This window comes from Danio rerio, chromosome 22 (genome assembly GCF_049306965.1).
Source record: "Danio rerio strain Tuebingen ecotype United States chromosome 22, GRCz12tu, whole genome shotgun sequence".
NCBI classification, from domain to species: domain Eukaryota; kingdom Metazoa; phylum Chordata; class Actinopteri; order Cypriniformes; family Danionidae; genus Danio; species Danio rerio.
In genome coordinates, this window is record NC_133197.1 from 26,224,367 (window position 1) to 26,242,687 (window position 18,321).

At 40.0% G+C, this 18,321-nt stretch overlaps 1 protein-coding gene across 1 annotated transcript; it reads right to left on the reverse strand.

Annotated features, from left to right (window-relative positions):
• Positions 1-5,314: 5,314 nt before the first annotated feature.
• On the reverse strand, positions 5,315-18,009 carry LOC110438303 (uncharacterized). Its single transcript, XM_068216496.2, has 13 exons — positions 17,908-18,009; positions 15,636-15,782; positions 15,370-15,495; positions 14,742-14,885; positions 14,476-14,601; positions 13,693-13,830; positions 13,126-13,269; positions 12,372-12,989; positions 12,131-12,225; positions 11,954-12,004; positions 9,752-10,133; positions 8,840-9,004; positions 5,315-7,429 (listed from the first exon to the last, which is right to left on the reverse strand). The coding sequence occupies exons 1-13, from the start codon at positions 17,963-17,965 to the stop codon at positions 7,332-7,334; spliced, it is 2,292 nt and encodes a 763-aa protein (XP_068072597.2). The 5' UTR covers positions 17,966-18,009; the 3' UTR covers positions 5,315-7,331.
• Between the last annotated feature and the right edge of the window lie 312 nt (positions 18,010-18,321).

Here is an 18,321-nt window from a genome sequence, read left to right on the forward strand (position 1 = left end):
TTGCTTTTTATGATTTGCAATTAAGAGAGCAAGAGGAGAAAATCAGATTGGAAGGTGACGATGTATTGCATTCAGATGCCCGATTTCATCCTCAAACCGAGGTGTGAGGTCCCTGGTATACTTCCTTATGAGTGCCTGGCACACAGTTGCAATTTTAGAGTCGCTCATCTGCCCCACTTTTATTATGGCAGCAAAATCCTCTACCGTGCTTGCAGTTGTTTGGAAGCATGTGCAAATTACAAATAATGTGGTCCAAGGCAGTTAAAAAAAAAAACAGTGTTGTAAAACACTTTGTCAGCACTGTGCTTCTGACTTTCTTCAGGGTCAGGGTTCTCATCAGAGAATCTTTCTCTCTTCCTCCTCATTAAATTTAGGTGGCACCCCCATCTGATTGGCAACCAAGGATGCCTCTGAGAGGAGAGTATCCCAGCTATCTGGTCAGGTCAGATCACACGATTTTTATTGTCGGTTACGAAAGTCACTATGTCAGATCATGCGTTTTTTTTTTTTTTTTCCTTGATAAAATCTCGACTTGTCGTGGGTAGCAAATGTGCCAGACTAAACGTTCCTTTTTGATCAGTCATCCTGTGACGTTTACGACGAGCGTTATTTCAGAGCAGTCACAAATGTTGCTATAACAATAGTTTTTTTTAATCTCAATTTCAATTTTTTTGTCTTATTACAATTTCAATAAACACTGATGCTTGCAGACAACTAACTACATTATTTTAGGGCACTCCTTAGGATAGGATGCAGAATTATATGACTTAAAATGACTTGAATAAAATGACGTAAAAACGTAAAATTGGCAGAGAGTGTGTCGCGAATAAAGTGTTCATTAAATAAAGAGTCAGGTGTCTTTAAAGCTTTGGAAAATGGCTTATAAAAAAGGACGAGAACGTAAATGCTTTTTACAAGTCGCAATTAAAAAGTGATAATGGGAAGAATTCAAAGCAGCAGAGCAGGGCTGGGATGGGGAGAGCCAACACAGTTTTGGTCCAAAGCCACAAGGGAGCAGAGAAAAGTTGTGGTGGAGGAGATTTCCCCGAGTGGAGCAGGACTGCTACTTTATAAAGGCTGTTGCACAGGGCAAGCAAGGAGCATGGACCTGCTGGGAGGATATCGTGAAAAGGGCCATATCCTGGGCAGATATTTGGCGAACTACGCAGTCATGGCTGAGTTTTCTCGTAAGAGCAGCATACGATACCCTCCCCTGCCCACGTAACCTTTCCCAATGGTTTGGATCTGAAGACAAATGCTCCCAATGTGATAAAGCTAATGCAGGTCTGCAACTTATCCTGTCGGGATGCAACGTTGCACTGGCGCAGGGCCGTTTTAGATGGCGGCACAACCAGCTGCTAAGAAAGCTGGCAGAGCATCTTGAAAAATGCAGAGTACAAGCAAACGCAACATCAGCATGTCCTCTGCCAAATAGTAGGTTCCTCAGACCAGGAGAAGGGGGACATATCACAGGTACAGAGAGAGTGCCTGCTCGTGCCTGGAAAGAGGTGGGAGATGCGCGTTGACTTGGACTCTCAACTTATCTTTCCATCGGAGATCACACAAACATCTTTAAGACCAGATGCAGTGATTTGGTCAGCAGCGGCTAAGAAAGTTCTGGTGATTGAGCTGACTGTGCCATGGGAGGAGGGAAAGGCAGTGGCGCAGGTACTCAGACTTAGCAGCAGAATGCAGAGTCAAGGGTTGGACGGCGACAGTACATCCCATAGAAGTTGGGTGCAGTGGATTCGTTGGGAAGTAGGTAATTCATCTTCTCCACGCTGCCGAGGCATCTGGGATGAGTCTGAGGAGAGCTGTTAAGGAGTTGGCAGAGAAGGCAAGTTACTGGATGTGGCTACGGAGGAGGGACAAAAATTGGGGTGTGGTACCACATTAAGGGCAGCTGCAGGGGGTGGCGGGGACGTCCCCACAAGCCACTGCCCCCCCACCTGGAGGTGTACTGGGTAGGGGTGGAAACATTAGTGAACAGTGGTATCAGCTGACGACCCTGCAGCTGACCCAAAAGTGCACTGGAGAAGGTGCAGCTGGCAGTAATGTCAAGCAGGTATTTAATACTTTTATTTGAAAATCGGTGGTGTATTGGAGTGTTGCTATAGCAATATTTCTTATCTCAATTTAATTAACTTCAATCTCAATAAACACTGATGCTGGCTGACAACAAGACATAATAACTATTTAAAGGCATTCGTTATGACACTGATAGTATTGAACTTTTATTAATATATATTCTTTAAAATTGTATATTTTTCTGCCAATGTTGCTATTAAATACTCCCTTGCCTGAACATGAAATGAAAGAACAGCAGGTGTGAAGCAGTGAAGAATTAATTAAATCCTTATTTTCCACGGAGTGGAACAAGTCATCACCGCACTGTTGGACGGGCACAAATAAAAATATAATTCATATATGTTTCTTGGAAAATAAAAATCTTTTTAAAAGGAATTTCGTCAGCTATAATTTGTATCTTAATTGTTATCTATTTTTCGTTGGCCAGTTAACTACTAAATAAAAAGAATAACGAACAACCTTTGAAGTGAAGTTCTTCAAAACAAGTCCACTATAGGCCTATGCTTCAGTGCCAAAGCACGAGTGGCCGTGAGATTGTGTTGGTTTGGTAAAAAAATAATCTTGCCTAAATAAAATTTATGTTAAATATTCACAGTTTCAAAGAAGCCTATATTGAACTGTTAATATTATGACACATTTGAATAAGCAGGACAGGCTTTTAATAGAACAAACTCTGTTGGAAAGATGAGAGCAGTGGCGCCTGCAGCCGTACGGGTGTATATTGTGCGTACCAACCATGAGAGGGTGCAAATTAATGACGCCTATTTATTTATTAAATAATGTAAATTGGTTATTAAACAGTATACACTACAATATATTGAAAAAGCAAGAAAGAATAAGAATAAATAAAGGTGGGTTTCAAAGTGTGTATGCATAGTGGGAGATGTAAAAAAATATATATATACATACAGTGAGAGTAAAAAGTATTTGATCCCTTGCTGCATTTGTTGGTTTACCCACTAATAAAAACCTGATCATTCTGTACTCTTAATAGTAGATGTATTCTAACATGGAGAGACAGCATATCAAAAAGTAAATCCAGAAAATAACTTTTTAAGAATATATATTAATTGATTTGTATTTCATTGAGGGAAATAAGTATTTGATCCCCTAGTATGCATTAGAAGTTCTGGCTTTCACAGACCAGTTAGACACTCCCAATCAACTTGTTACCTGAATTGAAGACACCTGTTCTAACTAATCACCTGTGTGAAAGACACCAGTTCACAGAATCAGACAATAAGACAGATTCCAAACTCTCCAACATGCGTAAGACCAAAGAACTCTCTCAGGACCTCAGAGACAGGATTGTTGACCTGCACAAACCTGGAATGGGCTACAAAAACATTAGCAAGATGCTGGTATTAAAGTAACAACCACTGGTGCAATTGTGAGAAAATTTAAGAAGTATAACCTGACCATCAATAGACCTCAGTCGTGTGCTCCACAGAAGATTTCACCTCGTGGGGTGGTAATGATCATGAGAACTGTGAGAAATCGGCCTGCAACCACACAGCAGGAGTTAGTGAATGACCTCAAGGCAGCTGGGACCACAGTTATCAGGAAAACAATTGGCAACACTTTGCGCCCGAAAGTTTGCAGTGCCCGAAAGGTACCCCTGCTTAAGAAGGCACATGTGAAGGCCCGCCTAAAGTATGCCAATGATCACCTCAAAGAGGTGAACTACTCGTCATGTGTGGAGGAAGAAAAATGCTGCCTATGACCCCAGGAACAGTGTACCCACCGTCAAGCATGGAGGTGGAAGCATTATGTTTTGGGGGTGTTTCTCTGCCAAGGGCACAGGGCTACTTCACCGCATCAGTGGGAAGATGGATGGAGCCATGTACTGTGCAGTCCTGAGGGACAACCTCCTCCCCTCTGCCAGGAAGTTGAAAATGGGCTGTGGTTGGGTTTTCCAGCTTGACAACGACCGAAGCATACAGCAAAGGCAACAGAGGACTGGCTCAAGAAGAATCACATTAAGGTCATGGAGTGGCCCGGCCAGTCTCCAGACTTCAATCCAATCGAAAATCTATAGAGGGAGCTGAAGGTCCGAGTTGCCAAGCGTCAGCCCACCAACCTTAATGATTTAGAGAGGATCTGCAAATAAGAATGGGCCAAAATTCCCCCTGATATGTGAGCTAACCTTGTAGTTAAGTACAACAAACGTCTGTCCGCTGTGCTTGCAAACAAAGGCTGTGCCACCAAGTATTAGGTGCTTTTGGCTAGAGGGATCAAATACTTATTTCCCTCAATGAAATACAAATCAATTCAAATTTATTCTTTAAAGTTATTTTCTGGATTTTCTTTTTGATATTCTGTCTCTCCATGTTAGAATACATCTACCATTAAAAGTACAGAATGATCATGTCTTTATTAGTGGGCAAACCAACAAAATCAGCAAGGGATCAAATACTTTTTACTCTCACTGTATATCTGTTTGTAGGTGCCGCTGCAATTTCAGACTGATAAACCTTACCTCGTTTACTCAAGTATATTGAACACAAGTGAAGATATTTTGAAGAATGCTGCTAGCTGGCACTCATCGACTTCTAGTAGCAAAGACAACACTATAGATGTCAATGAGTGCAGCATTCTTCAACATATCTTCACTTGAGTAAAGGATGACAGATCTTTCATTGGTGGGAGAACTGGGAACACTAGCTAGTTCACTTCACTTATTAGCTAATATTTGAGTGTACTGTGCTGTGTGAATGTATCTCTAGCACAAACTGAAGCATAAGTGTGTTTCCATTACAGTTTTCCACAAAACTTTCACAATATTTTCTGAGTGTTGTTAAAAACTGTTGTGAAATGAAGACATTTCCATTCTAACCATTGTTCTGTGGCTAAAGCTCATCATTTGCTGGTCAGACATTGGGAAATCCCTGGCGCTATTTCAGTGGATATTACAGTAGGATTACTCAAATCACAGTCAACACGCTCTTATATTTCACATTATAGTCACACAAATGGCAGGGCAATGTGCTTTAAACATAACAGGATGCATCAATATTGTTCTATAAAGGCTAAATTGAGTCTGCAGTCTGTAAAACAGATCTTCTCTGTGTTGTTTTGTGTTGTGTTCACACTTATTGTCAGATCAACACACAGATGAAGTAGTTCAGGCATGTTTTGAGTGCATTACAGTCCCGTATCACTACGCTGAATGATTTGACTTCTGTTAATGCAAGGAGCCGGTGTGATGAACAAAGAGCAGGAGTCAGAGATACAATTTATTGAAGACAATAGTTTACAGTTTGATCAGAAAACAGCTTCAACACACTCCATGGGGTTCGCAGGCCGCTCTGCGTACAGTCTCAATTTCACAGAAATGATAGTAAGAGCAGCACACATGTGGTCAGTGACCAAATCAGATCATCAGGAATTCATACTTCCATTGTTTTCTGACATGATGCTGTTTTCTGCTTCTGCTTCCCACATTGTGCACTTCCTCCTGCGAGTGTCGCTGTCAGAGCTGCATGCAAATGAGGGTCGGCTGAAGCCTCCCTATTGGCCTATTAGCTCTAGATTGACAGCTTCCTTCTCCAGCCAATCAGGCGAGGAGAAAAGCTGACGTCACTCAAATGACGACCAATGCACACAGGCGAGGACAGAGAAGTGTATAATAATTAACAATAGCTCTTAAATAACAATCTGCAGTGATCACACAACAGTGACAGAGAAGAAGAAAGAGAAGAAACTAAATAAACCAAACACAAAGCAAAAAAAAAAACCTTACTTAACCCATAACCCAACCATAACCAAACCATAACCTAACCCTAACCCAACCATAACCCTAACAAACACCCTAACCATATCCTAAGCCTAACCTAACTCTAAAAACAAAAAATCAAGTGTTTAGGAAAGAAAGAAAGAAAGAAAGAAAGAAAGAAAGAAAGAAAGAAAGAAAGAAAGAAAGAAAGAAAGAAAGAAAGAGGTGAGGTTTGTCCTCATTAGTAAAGATGATTACTCCTCTATGTTGTGCATGTCTAACTCTAAACCCTAACCCTGACTGATTATACTTAATTAACGAACACGTTTAACTATCAAACCTTTAACTATCACTAACTTACTCCAATATTTACTGATGGTTCATCAATAAGGACCAAAGATTTTCTCCAAACAAGCACGCACATTATCTAAAGAACACAAGCAAAAATAAGCTAAACATCATCAATAATAAGCTTATTAATATCAATAAACATCTATTAAAGTCATACTCTAAACTACACTTGTGTCCATAACCAATATCTAAATATCCCAGTCTTGACTAAACCGCTGTTATTTAGCAAACGCTGCTATCAAAATGTCTCCATTAAACTCCTTCAGCTACTGATTTAAGTTAAAGCTCATTTGCAGAAATCCAGCGCTCGCTTGGAGAACAAGTGAGAAGAAGAAGAAAGCAGAAAGGTGTGAGCAGCAGCACTAGAAATAATCCTCATCAGATCTGAGAAATCCACCGCTGGGCTAAAATATGTCTGTGGCAGGAGGCTCTTATATCTAGCGTATTCGCCCATATAATCCTGCCCCGTCAGCGCCATCTACACCACCCCATCCTATCTCTGTTAAAGAGAAAACGCCTTCAAAACCGGCCCACGACACCCCTGTTATATGCGCTTATCTCACTTACACCTGCCTAAAGTCCCGTTAGAGCTACGACCACTGTCTAAACTAGGCTTTCTGTCTTTATAAAGTATTGACGCACTACAGTAATGATATGCAGACTTTATCTTTTACTATTACTCCTACAGCTAGAGAAATAAAGCACACCAGTATGCTAATAAATCCAGCAGTTTGATTGATTAATCTGTGACTATTTCCCTTAATATGACTATTTACTCTACAGTCAGTGCTAACCCAGTTCAAATAAAACACTACGTCCTGTCTAAACGTCAATCAACCTGCTTTCCTTATTTCAAACTATTAATGCTGTCCTGCCGCAGACACATTCTACCCCAGCTGAGGATTAGCGCTAACACTCAATCTCCGGCGTCGCCTGTGCGCATCGGCCGCCATTAGAGTGACATCAGCTTCCTTCCTCACCAGATTGGCTGGAGGAGGAGCTGTCAGTCTAGAGCTTATGGACGAATGGAGACGCTTCAACCGGCCCTCATTTACATGCAGCTCTGACTGCATCCCTCGCAGGAGGAAGTGCAGAATTTGGGAAGCAGAAGCGGAAAACAACAAATGACAAACGTCAAACATGGAAGAATGAAACCGTTTCCTGCTGCTGATGGCCTCTACGTCATGCTGAACCACTCGTGCTCTAAAATCTCCTCTAAAACAGGTCCTGTTTCAGGGTGGAAACTGTATAACCGCCTCAACAGATCCTGGCACTCTGTGGAAATATTAAAGAGAGAACATGTTAGTCATGGATGCTCTCGATGATGATACAACACAGAGATTTATTCAGTGGTCTGGTGAAATTCTTGATTCTGATTTGCTGGAATGAAATCATTAAATCCAGTTTCAGTCAGTTATAATCAGTTCTAGATGAATGCGCCACATGCAAACATTAGCCATAACCATTTCATTGGATGTGTGCTTTATCTGGAGGCAATGGGGATCAACCAAGTCGCAAATACGGTCAGAAATGGATGAGGTAGCTAACACACGTTACTATGAGCTATAATATCAAACACACGACCAAATCGTAACAGACGGAGATTCAGTCAAATCTCCTGCAAAAGTACTTTAACTTGTCTATGAAAATGACCATGGAATAAGTGGGATTATCAATGGATTACTGTTTGCTTTTGCTTCTGCATTTAAAATCCATGCGGCAATCTACTGACTATACATTACTTGTTTAAAAAAAGATTTTAAATTTAAAGTGAGAGCTTTTATTTAGAGCCATGATGACATATGGAGGCAGTAATGTCCAGCTGTTTCCTGTCCAACTGTTATACATATTATCCTAATAACACATGTTAAGTTTGACGTATACGGCAGGGTTGTACACTAAAGCTGTATTCCATTGTATTTCATAGACAGACATAGAGTTCTGAATGAGTGAAATCAGCTCAACACACCTGTTTACTGTGGTACAAACCACTTTTCTAAAAGTACATTATTTCATGTATTAAATAAATAAAACGCCACTTTTCTCATTCAAAATATGAACATATTAAAGCCGTAGAGGCTAATTTACATATTTCACAATCATATTATAAGTGGAAATAAGAAATGCAACACATAATGTTTACTCTGATGTCACTCGATATTAAAGTGAGTGCGCACACTGAGTGCTTCTGTCACTGTTTAACTCTGCATGACGGTACGCTTTAGTTAATGACATATGCACTGTGATGAGCTTTATATTTAGAGTTAATTGTGAAATAAATAGTAAAATGTTTGTTAAGAGTTACATGTTCACTGGAGAAAACAGCTATGATGATGAGAGGAGCGTTGAGGAAACTGTAGATACATGGGAAACCGACTGCTCCTCCATGACCCATTGGGGTACAAGTGATACAAGTGTTTCTACAGCAAAGAACTGCAAATATGCAGATATTATACCAATCTATTGATAAACACAGCTTCTGCTCTCACTCCACACAGCTGTGCTTTACTGATTAAATGACTAATTAGTTGAAAACAGAAGAGCTGAAGTTTGCTGCCGCTTTCTTATCAAATTTAAAGGGGACTGAGCTGATAATATAGTAGTAAACCATTTAGTGGGGCTGAGTGAAAATAAGTGGCCCAGCGGCACCCATGAGCTGCACCATGTGTAGTGTTGTTTTCTCACCTGCTGACAAACTGGGGTTAAATTGTGGACTTCCATCTCTGGAGAAACAGCCATATCCGTTGACCATGTATGACAGCATTCGTCTAACAGCCCAGACATGCGCTTTAACAGCAGAAAAAATATAGCTGAAGGGTTCCCCCTCCTTTTTACGGTATCTCGTTACTCCTGCAAGTGAGAGATTTTCATGTTAGTAATTCACAATATCTTTGCCTTCCTGACATCAGCATACATGCACAGGAGGTTACAGATGAAGGGTCAGTTCACCCAAAAATGTCATTCTGTTATTAATAACTCAGCCTAGACCCCTGAGACCTTCATTCAGCTTCTGAACACAAATGAAGATGTTTTAGAAGAAACGCGAGAGCTCTCTGACCATATATGCCTTCAGTGGTTCAACTGGAAATCATGACTTTATTGAACAGTTTCTTGTCCTCAGTGTCAGTATATTGCGCACTCTCAGAAGAGCTCTGTGCAGTGACGTACACCGCTGATGTCCTCCTCTGATTGGAAGAAAGCACAGGCGCATCCGAGATGATACATCAGCAGTGCAACTGAGAGCAACATGCGTGAAGGCCTCAGAGCTCTCCTGAACGTGCGCAATATACTGACACTGAGGATGAGAACCTGTTCAATAAAGTCGTTATTTTGGCTTTATGTGGAAATAAAAGTATTATCAGAGTCTGATAATGCTCTGATTGATCCACTGAAGTCATATGGTCTGTTTTGAGGATGTTTTGGGTCCATTTATAGACCCTTGCTGTCTATGGAGACTCAAAGAGCTCTCAGATTTCATCTAAAATGTCTTAATTTGTGTTCAGGGGTTCAGGACGACATGAGAATTTTTCATTACTAAAGCTATCTTCATATGTGTGAACTTTCCCTTTAATAAGCAGCACTAAAAAGCCAACTCACCCAGAGTGGGGCATCTCCAGCAGCCTTTTGAAACATAAAAACTGTAGCCAAAATCAATCAGCTTGAGCTCCAGGGTCTTTGGATTGACCAGGATGTTTTCTAGATTCATGGACCCATGGAATATGCCATGCTCAATGCAGTGCTGTGCAGCAATAATGAGCTGCACGATCAGCTGCCGGGCAACACTCTCACTCAGGCAGCCATTGTTCTCCGTGATGAACTTCCCCAAGGTTATGTACGAGGACGCGTACTCCATGACCAGGTAGTTATTCCTTCCCTCCATGGCGTACTCGTACAGCTCTATGATGTACGGGCAGAGCGGAGGTTTCTTGAGGATCATCATATGACGTGCTTCTGGGATCACATATGTAGAATATCCATCCTAGAGAAAAATCAAGTCAGGAAAAGGTTAGATGTGAGTGTCTCATATATTTATGGCATTGTAATGTGTCAATAGCTGTGTTTCCATCCAAAGATGCTGATTAAACTCATGTGCAAAACTGGCAGATCATATAAAAGAATCAAGCAGCGTTTCCATCAATGAGTCCAAGAGAATTAAATCATCACTGAATTATAAACTGGCGGCAAATATCAGTCAGAGAAATGAGTTTCGCCACAGAAGACCAAGACCAAACACAATGAGCGCGGTAAATGCGGTGACTTTTAGAGACGGGAGCGCAGACAGATGCTCAAGACAGTTCTGGAGGGAATAATAACAGAAGAAGAAGAATACTGAAGCACTGTGATGACAGACTGACGGAGGACTGAGGCTAGAGATGGGTACCGAAACTCTGTACTTTATCAGTATTGCAGCTAAATTATAAAGATCGAAGTATAGGAAAGCTCTGACGTTAACGGTTCTGCTATCGGTTCTGGAGAATTATTGCTGAGTAAACATTACTAACAGTAGAATAATTAACTGACCAACCTTTTCTAATTTGTGATATTCGTCTGCACAGTGGGAAATCTCACATGAGGAATGCTCATGTTTCTGCCCAATAGTACAATGGCGAGTGCGTCAAGTATAAAAGCCTTCACAGTTCTCGGCTGTGCATTCTTTTACAGGAAAATCTGTATTTATTTGTTTTACATTTATTGGTTTTGCTTTATTTTGCATAAATGTAATAATAAAATTAAGTGTTGTTAATTCTGTTCAATTGTTTTTTTTTCCTAAAAATAATAAGATTTATAAGAGAACAGTTAAAGTACTAAACTAATAAGTGTTATCGATAAAAGTAGTAATACCAATAAAACCTTAACGATACCATCCCTAGCAGAGGCCATCTACAATCAACATTTCAAATCTGACAGACACGAGAGCTGCAGACCAACATTAATGACACAAAGACCCTGAACACACATTGATATCATCACATGACCTCTTCTGACACAATCACATGACTTGTTTAATCTCCATGCTAGTGTTTATCAGGTAAAAATGCTCCTGATGCAGTTGATGTACTTTTTTTCTTCTGGAATAAAGTTTATCCTAGTAAGTTATGCGCATGACAACATGTTTGTGCATCTTGGTGTTTTCAGCATTGTTATTGTGAGAATCATAAATGTGCATGAAACAGGTGGATGGAAACAGAGCTATGTTCACATATTAACTCAAACTCAACACTACATGTGACCCTGGACCACTACACCAGTCTTTTGTCATGCGGGTTTATTTTTAGGAAAACTCTAAATTCTGACTTTAATTAAAGATTTAGTTTCAGTATATATTTGTGCATTTCCTATCAGTGTAGTATTATTATCATATGTAGTTTACATGGAAATGTGCAGGACTTAGTTTAAGTTATTAACTTTAAAGCTGATTTTCTCATTATTCAGATGTTTTTCACCTTCCAGATGGTCAAACAGCCGCATCTCCATCAAATATTGTTCTAACAAAGCAAACATTATTGAAAAGCTTCTTTACTGATCTTTCAGATGATCCACAAATCAGTTTCAGACATTATGACTGATTTTGTGCTCCGCAGTTCATCTGCAAAAGCTGATAACCCCCATTATTAGAAATGTCCAGAAACTCTTTAATATTCAGTCAAAACAGGATTTCTGGAAATGACTAAACACGTCCAGTTTCAGTCTTTTCCATAAAGCGTGTTGTTTACACTTGCACCCTTCAATACACAACATAAAAACATGACTAAACATGGAGTTCATCACTTCTCTTCAGATATTTGAATGCAAACTTACCACGTGGTACAACTCTCCATAATAATCCTTAATCACAATTTTTATGGCAACCTGCAAAGAAAGCATAAAGTCAAAACTTTTTCAACCAGAGATGTCTGATCACACACACGCACACACACACATACATACACACACGCACACACACACACACAAACACACAAATGAAGTGAATGTTACCTTCTGGCCGTCAGATTTCCGTGTAGCCAGATAGACAGTGCCATGGCGTCCCTCTCCCAGCTTCTCTCCAAGCACATATCTGTCAAGTAAAGATCCTGGAGAGAAATACATCACATTTATGACATTGCTCACTCCTGTGACTCTTCTGCTCTAATCTAATAGTGAGAAAATTCTGTAAAACTCTGAAAAATAATACAAAACCCTGCAGATTAGACAGAAAACATTATGACAGAAGACGAACCTGAGCTGCTGTCTTTAACTGATCTGCTGTCTTCAACTGATCTGCTGTCTTCAGCTGACCTGCTGTCTTCAGCTGACCTGCTGTCTTCAACTGATCTGCTGTCTTCAACTGATCTGCTGTCTTCAGCTGATCTGCTGTCTTCAATTGATCTGCTGTCTTCAACTGATCTGCTGTCTTTAGCTGATCTGCTGTCTTCAACTGATCTGCTGCCTATAACTGATCTGCTGTCTTCAACTGATCTGCTGTCTTCAACTGATCTGCTGTCTTCAACTGATCTGCTGTCTTCAATTGATCTGCTGTCTTCAACTGATCTGCTGTCTTCAGCTGAGCTGCTGTCTTCAGCTGAGCTGCTGTCTTCAGCTGATCTGCTGTCTTCAACTGATCTGCTGTCTTTAGCTGATCTGCTGTCTTCAACTGATCTGCTGTCTTCAGCTGAGCTGCTGTCTTCAGCTGAGCTGCTGTCTTCAGCTGAGCTGCTGTTTTCTGCTGCAGTTTTCCCACTGCTGCTGCCGCCATGTTGGATCTGTGCTGTTTTCATTCGTTTTGCAGCAACTGTGTCTTGATTTCTGCTGTCCTGATCCAGAAATCCAGCCTTTCTCTTCTGTCCTCTTGGAACTTCTGTGGATTACAGTCAATAATGAATTATTAATAATCGGTTATTTCAATATTGGCATTTATTTTACTCTGGGATTTAACAAATGGCAGCAGTGCTCCAGTTTTCCAGTATTTCTCCAGTCATAAAGAGTGGACTGACCTGAGCTGGACGCCTCTGTGTCGGCGTCTACACTTGTGTCCTCCAGCTCTGCAACTCTGATGCGTTTCCGGTGGGCAGATGGTTTGCCTCCACCAGAAACACTCTGAAAAGCATCATCTGCTTTCCGCTTCTCTCCTCTTCCTCCTAATGTGGATGACAACACAATGAACAATACACTCTTCAATTAATCAATCATGTTTTATTATTTCATGGCAGATTTCTGTTGTGCTATCTGAGGATTCAAATATCTAAATATGGAGAAAATCACATTTAAGAGATTAAAAGATCATTGAAACAATAAAATAAGCTGAATTAATTCACTGCATTAGCGGATTAGAGCGCACATTCATAGTTTTCTTAGTTTAGTTTATTTTTCATAGTTTAGTTCCTGTGACTAAAATAACTCAAAACAAATGTTCAGATAATATGACCGCTTGAAAAATTAAAATAAAACCAACATCACAGAAGAGTTTTGATCAAATCGTGAATCAGGATATCCCTTAAAATATTGTGATATCATCATATATGTCCATATGGCGCCCCTACAGCCTCCTAAAGCACACTGACCTGAGCTGCTGTCTTCTGCTGCAGTTTTCCCGCCACTGCTGCTGCCGCCATGTTGGATCTGTGCTGTTTTCACTCGTTTTGCAGCAGCTGTGTTCTGATCCAGACATCTAGCCTTCCTCTTCTGTGCTCTTGGAGCTTCTGTGGATTACAGTAAACAATGCATTATTAATGCTCAGTTCTTTCATTGATAGGCATTTATTGTATTTGGGGATCTGTTCAAATGGCAGCAGTGCTACTAGTTTCCAGATGTTTTGTCATGAAGCACTACTGAGAAATACTTTGCACAATACTGCATCGTTCACAGTTTTAAAGGCACAATATATGCATTATGGGATAGAGTAGCGTCCACTGGATGCCCACTTCCGAATCTCTCCAGTAGTAGTAGGTCATCCGGGTACTTCTCACATGCTGTTTGTCAAATACTGTGAATTTAGACATACTACTCGGCTCACGTACTGTCTTAATGTATTGTTTAGTATGGAAGTGTGTGATTTTAGACACAGCCAGTGTGTGTGTTCATGCTAATGACGTCACACATCCTCTATTTCTGCTCTGTTTGTCTAGCGAGGTTTTAATATGTTTGTGTTTTATTTGACTGCACAGAGCAGCATTATAACAGAAGCCTGAAATGTAAAACAGCACACCTGATCACGAGCTGAAGAACCAGACGCGGTGGACTGTGGCATAATAAAAGCTCTGCTGCTTTGTGTCGTCGTGCACTGTGCCTTTAAGCTGACAAATATATGCTCATACAACTGTAGAAGAGTGTGACGGGAGACTGACCTGAGCTGCTGTTCTCATCGCTGGACGTCTCTGCAGCTTTGATGCGTTTCCGCAGAGCGTATGGTTTGACTCCATCAGAATCACTCTGCAAACCATCATCCGCTTTCCTCTTCACTCCTCTTCCTCCTGATGTGGATTACAGTCAATAATGAATTATTAATGATCGATTATTTCATTAATTGCCATTTATTTTACTCTGGGATTTAACAAATGGCAGCAGTGCTCCAGTTTTCCAGTATTTCTCCAGTCAGAAAGAGTGGACTGACCTGAGCTGGACGCCTCTGTGTCGGCGTCTACACTTGTGTTCTCCAGCTCTGCAACTTTGATGCGTTTCTGGTGGGCAGATGGTTTGCCTCCACCAGAAACACTCTGAAAAGCATCATCTGCTTTCCGCTTCTCTCCTCTTCCTCCTAATGTGGATGACAACACAATGAACAATACACTCTTAATCTAAACAATCATTTATTTTTTTATGCCAGTAATGAAGCTTTTCAACTCGGAAAACTGGACTGACACAGTTTCAATTTACTACAACTTCTATGTTAAGCTGCTTTGACACAATCTACATTGTAGAAAATAGTTTGGACTGTGGGGGAACCCGGAGCACCCGGAGGAAACCCACGCCAATCAGGGGAGAACATGCAAACTCCACACAGAAACACCAACTGACTCAGCTGAGGTTCGAACCACAGACCTTCTATCTGTGAGGCGAACATGCTACCCACTGCAACACCGCGTGGCCCTATTTGAATGATTTTTTGGCACAAATAAAAGTGGATAATTTTCACACATACAGTGTATTTCTGCCATTGCTTTAGCAGCTAACTGATTATGTATTATGAATTTTAAGTGATGAAACTGTAGAAAAGTGTGATTCTGTAACGGGAAACTGACCTGAGCTGCTGTTCTCATCGCTGGACGTCTCTGCAGCTCTGATGCGTTTCCGCGGAGCATATGGTTTGACTCCATCAGAAACACCCTGCAAATCATCATCCGCTTTCCTCTTCACTCCTCTTCCTCCTGATGTGGATTACAGTCAATAATGAATTATTAATAATCAGTTATTTCAATAATTGCCGTTTATTTTACTCTGGGATGTAACAAATGGCAGCAGTGCTCCAGTTTTCCAGTATTTCTCCAGTCATAAAGAGTGGACTGACCTGAGCTGGACGCCTCTGTGTCGGCGCCCACTCTTATGTTCTTCCGATCTGCAACTTTGATGCGTATCCGTAGAGAATATGGTTTACCTTCACCTAAAATACTGTGAAAAGCATCATCCTCTTTCCACTTCTCTCCTTCACCTTTAACTGTGGATTAAAACACAACAAACATTAAACTCTTAATCTAAATCATGATTTTTATTGTCATTAATTCATAAAAAATACAAACATTGACAAAATCACTTTTTAAATTGTCAAATTAAGTTCTTAGCGGTGCAGATTATAAACATCAAACACTGAGTTTTTATACATTTACAGCGGCAGGTCTGTAAAAAATCTTCATGAAACATGATCATAATATTCTCCTGCTTTTGTCATATTTCAGGCCCGTAGCCAGAGTGGGGGGTTTGGCTGGTTTGAAAGACCCACATCTCAATGGAAAAGGTGCAGGATTTGTCCAATACATGAGCTCATTTGTCCTATTTTGGCTGCTACATCACCATAAATTGTGAAAATAACCTGTTGAAAAATGCTTTAAGACTGCAAAAATGTCCACATTTTGAGAAAAAAAGAGCCGCCCCTTTCACCAGGCTGGCTACGGGCCTGCATTTGTAATGTAGTTTGGCTATTGCAAACATAAGACCTGGGTCCTGAGTAACATTTTTGTACAATTGAATAGTCATTTATTATTAGTATAGCTGTTAGTGTATTAAAATGAACATTTTCACTATTATACATTATAAATCAGGCCCGTAGCCAGGGGGCGTTAAAGTGGTTTGAAAGACCCCCTCGTCGCTGACATATGATCCAGAATTGTCCCAAGCATGAGCTCTTAGTCCTATTTTGACTGCTATGTCATCATAAAGTGTGAAAATAACCCATCAAAGAAGGCTTACAATAAATCTAAACAATTATTAAGTTTAATAATAATAACAATTATAAGCAGCCCAACGTTTATTCAGAATCTTGGACGTTTTTGAAAAAATACCAATAATAAGGTTTGAAGCCAAAAGCAGTCCATGTTAAAGTTAAATTTAATACTTATTAGGCTATTTTTTGTTGAACTTTCAAAAAGTTAAGCTCTACATTAATATTATGCTTTAGAAGGCCGAATTCTGGCTGAGGAAAGTTGCATGTGCTGATCAGTTTATAATTCTCCCAAAAATTACAGACGACCATTTCTCATTTAACTCTTTTTAAAAATTACATATAATATCCTCTTAAGGCTCAAGGTGTTTTTACATGCATTTTTTTATTTCTCTTTGCTTTTTGGGCTTAATGGAACCTAATTAGAATAAACATCTAAGTATCATCTTTTGATATGATGTACTTTTAGAGAAACCTGATGTCCATATATGTGGACTCGTGGTCTAAATTTACATAAACACTTTCTCCTGACTGTTTTTAATGCATATATAACATAGAAAAATGACTCTCAGAGAGTAAAAACAACATTTTTTCCCATTTTGGACAGTTCAAAAATAGGGTTTGGGACATTTCATATGCTGCAAAACAGTTGCAGGATGACACTGTATGTCTGAAACAAAATATAAAACATTCAAAGTATTTTAAACAGCCACCTAAGAGCTAAAATGTGCTGTCTATGAATGTGGCCACTCAAGCCCCAAAAGGTTATAATAAATTTGTATTTTTAAAATAATATTTTTATCATACTTCTTCATTCGATTTATTTAGCAAATGCTTTTGGTACCTCAAAAAGTGCTATTATGATGACCATCCATCAAGCTGATCCAGCTCAAAATAGTGCTTGAAATGTCACTAAAGTGCAGTATTATAATCTCATTATTAAGAGAAACATAAGGCTAATAACTGTAAAAAGGTCTACATTTAGAGAAAAGAAAGCCCCATTTCCCCCAGGCTGGCTAAAGGCCTGTATATCATTATATATTCATTAGGAAGAGTTTGACTCTGACTCAAGAAAGACTTAGTAGGTTATCTGCATTTTACTCTGGTGTTTTATAGTATTAGACTGATGTTGTTCTCTAAAACACCGCATCTGCATTTATATTCACTACCGTACCGTCAGGTTATCGACTTATGATCGCCATATTTTGGCTAAACAGCAGCACCTGAATGTACACACAAACGGGTGAAAGCGACCGCCCGATGGGCTCACGGCAGTGTAATATTGCATGGTTGTATTTATTAATCCAAAATAAGTACACAAGTTATTTTAGAGTTTTAGTGTCAAAAATCTGACATATAAAACAGGCAAATACAAAACACATGTGTTCTTAGTGTCTGGACTTACCCATCACGGTCTTAAAACTTTCCATTTCCGCTAGAATCTTGAAAGGTCTTGTAGACATCGTCTGAAATCGTTCAACTGTTTTGCTCGATGTGTTTATCGACCAAGAGCAACTTTCACAATCAACCTTCATTTCTGGTTCCAGCAGATTACTGAAGCTGAGTTTGTGCTTGTCTGCAGACTCTCTACAACCGTTAGAACGCGTTCTGCTGTTGCTAAGCAACGAGTCATCTTTCCTCAGGGTCTGTGACCTTTACCCTATAAAGCAGCGCTATTATCTTTAATACACAAGTTTCTAAGATCTGTATATTATAAACCTGATCACTCTTTTGATTGAAAGCCTGTTGTATATAGTCTGATACGTGTATTTTGCCCTCTTGTGGATTTTCATGACACTGCAGGCAGTGGAAGAGCTTT

What these genes read in the sequence shown, in the direction of transcription:
- LOC110438303 (XM_068216496.2), bottom strand. Translation starts at nt 17,965, where the DNA reads ATGTCTACAAGACCTTTCAAGATTCTAGCGGAAATGGAAAGTTTTAAG. An exon ending in CACAGAGGCGTCCAGCTCAG is followed by an intron (nt 12,990 to 13,125) that starts GTCAGTCCACTC and finishes TGTAATCCACAG; the next exon opens with AAGTTCCAAGAGGACAGAAG. An exon ending in TAACCCCAGTTTGTCAGCAG is followed by an intron (nt 7,430 to 8,839) that starts GTGAGAAAACAA and finishes ATATTTCCACAG; the next exon opens with AGTGCCAGGATCTGTTGAGG.